The sequence below is a fragment of the Seriola lalandi genome, unplaced genomic scaffold, assembly GCF_002814215.2.
Source record: "Seriola lalandi dorsalis isolate HSWRI2012SDOR001 ecotype SW California unplaced genomic scaffold, Sedor1 jcf7180002054945, whole genome shotgun sequence".
NCBI lineage: Eukaryota > Metazoa > Chordata > Actinopteri > Carangiformes > Carangidae > Seriola > Seriola lalandi.
The window spans coordinates 366,946-367,881 of NW_019525496.1; the positions used below are offsets into that span (position 1 = coordinate 366,946).

The 936-nt window shown below is 42.4% G+C and overlaps 1 protein-coding gene across 1 annotated transcript in view; it reads left to right on the top strand.

The window, feature by feature from the left end:
* Window positions 1-936, top strand: part of LOC111644959 (uncharacterized) — an 80,064-nt gene that overhangs the window by 30,765 nt on the left and 48,363 nt on the right. The window contains exon 15 of the mRNA XM_087170318.1: window positions 648-821. Coding sequence (XP_087026444.1) covers window positions 648-821 — 174 coding nt within the window. The remainder of the gene's footprint in view (window positions 1-647; window positions 822-936) is intronic.

Consider the following 936-nt stretch of genomic DNA (forward strand, 5'->3'; position numbering starts at 1 on the left):
TATGCTGTGGCAAGAGTTTTAAAAATTTCAGACCAAAATGTAGCAAGCCTGGGGCAGAACCAAAACATATGTGGGTGGTCGGCTGGGGATTGATGACATCTGTTACATGAATCAGTTATGTAAGGGTAAATCTGCGATAGTCTCATGTTAGTATAGTGAACTTTATAAACAACTTTACATTGTAAGAGGCTGTGTCTTGCACAAATTGAAGAGGAATGAACGAGATGTAAAACTTGTTGCCAATAGGTGTCAGGCAGCGTAATTCCCAGCTCTAGCTCCCAAGACTCCTTAGGGTTGGGTGCTAGGCTATCAATAGGAGAGTTAATGAGATTATAAATATTGGAAATTAGTCGTTTTTGTTTCGGATCAAGAGCTAGCAGGCGGTCCAATAGAGTTTCTGGGGGGCGACTGGGGAACTTGGGATTCTGATTCTGAATAAAATGCCTAATCTGAAAGAATCGAAAAAGATGAGACTCAGGAAGTTCAAATTTCTTTGAAAGCTCGGAGAAAGACATAAGACTCTTCAGCTTTTTAACATTTACACTGTTCAATGGCTGAAAGCTAATGAAGCTCTCTGGATTAGAGGGGGTGGGGGGGAGAGACCTTCACCTTTGTCTCTAAACTCTCATCTTTTACTCTTTATTCAGGTTGAGATACTGCAGTTTGTCAGAGATCAGCTGTTCTTCTCTGGCCTCAGCTCTGAAGTCCAACCCCTCCCACCTGAGAGAACTGGACCTGAGTGAAAACAAGCTGAAGGATCCAGGTGTGAAGCAGCTGTGTGGTTTTCTGGAGAGTCCAGACTGTGGACTGGAGACTCTGAGGTCAGACTCCATGTTTTATTTCTGTGCTCAGATTAATCTGATGTTAAAGTTGTGTTGACTCTAACCTGCAGACAGGTTCATATTCATGAGCTAAAATCCTCTTCAGCTTTTTAAC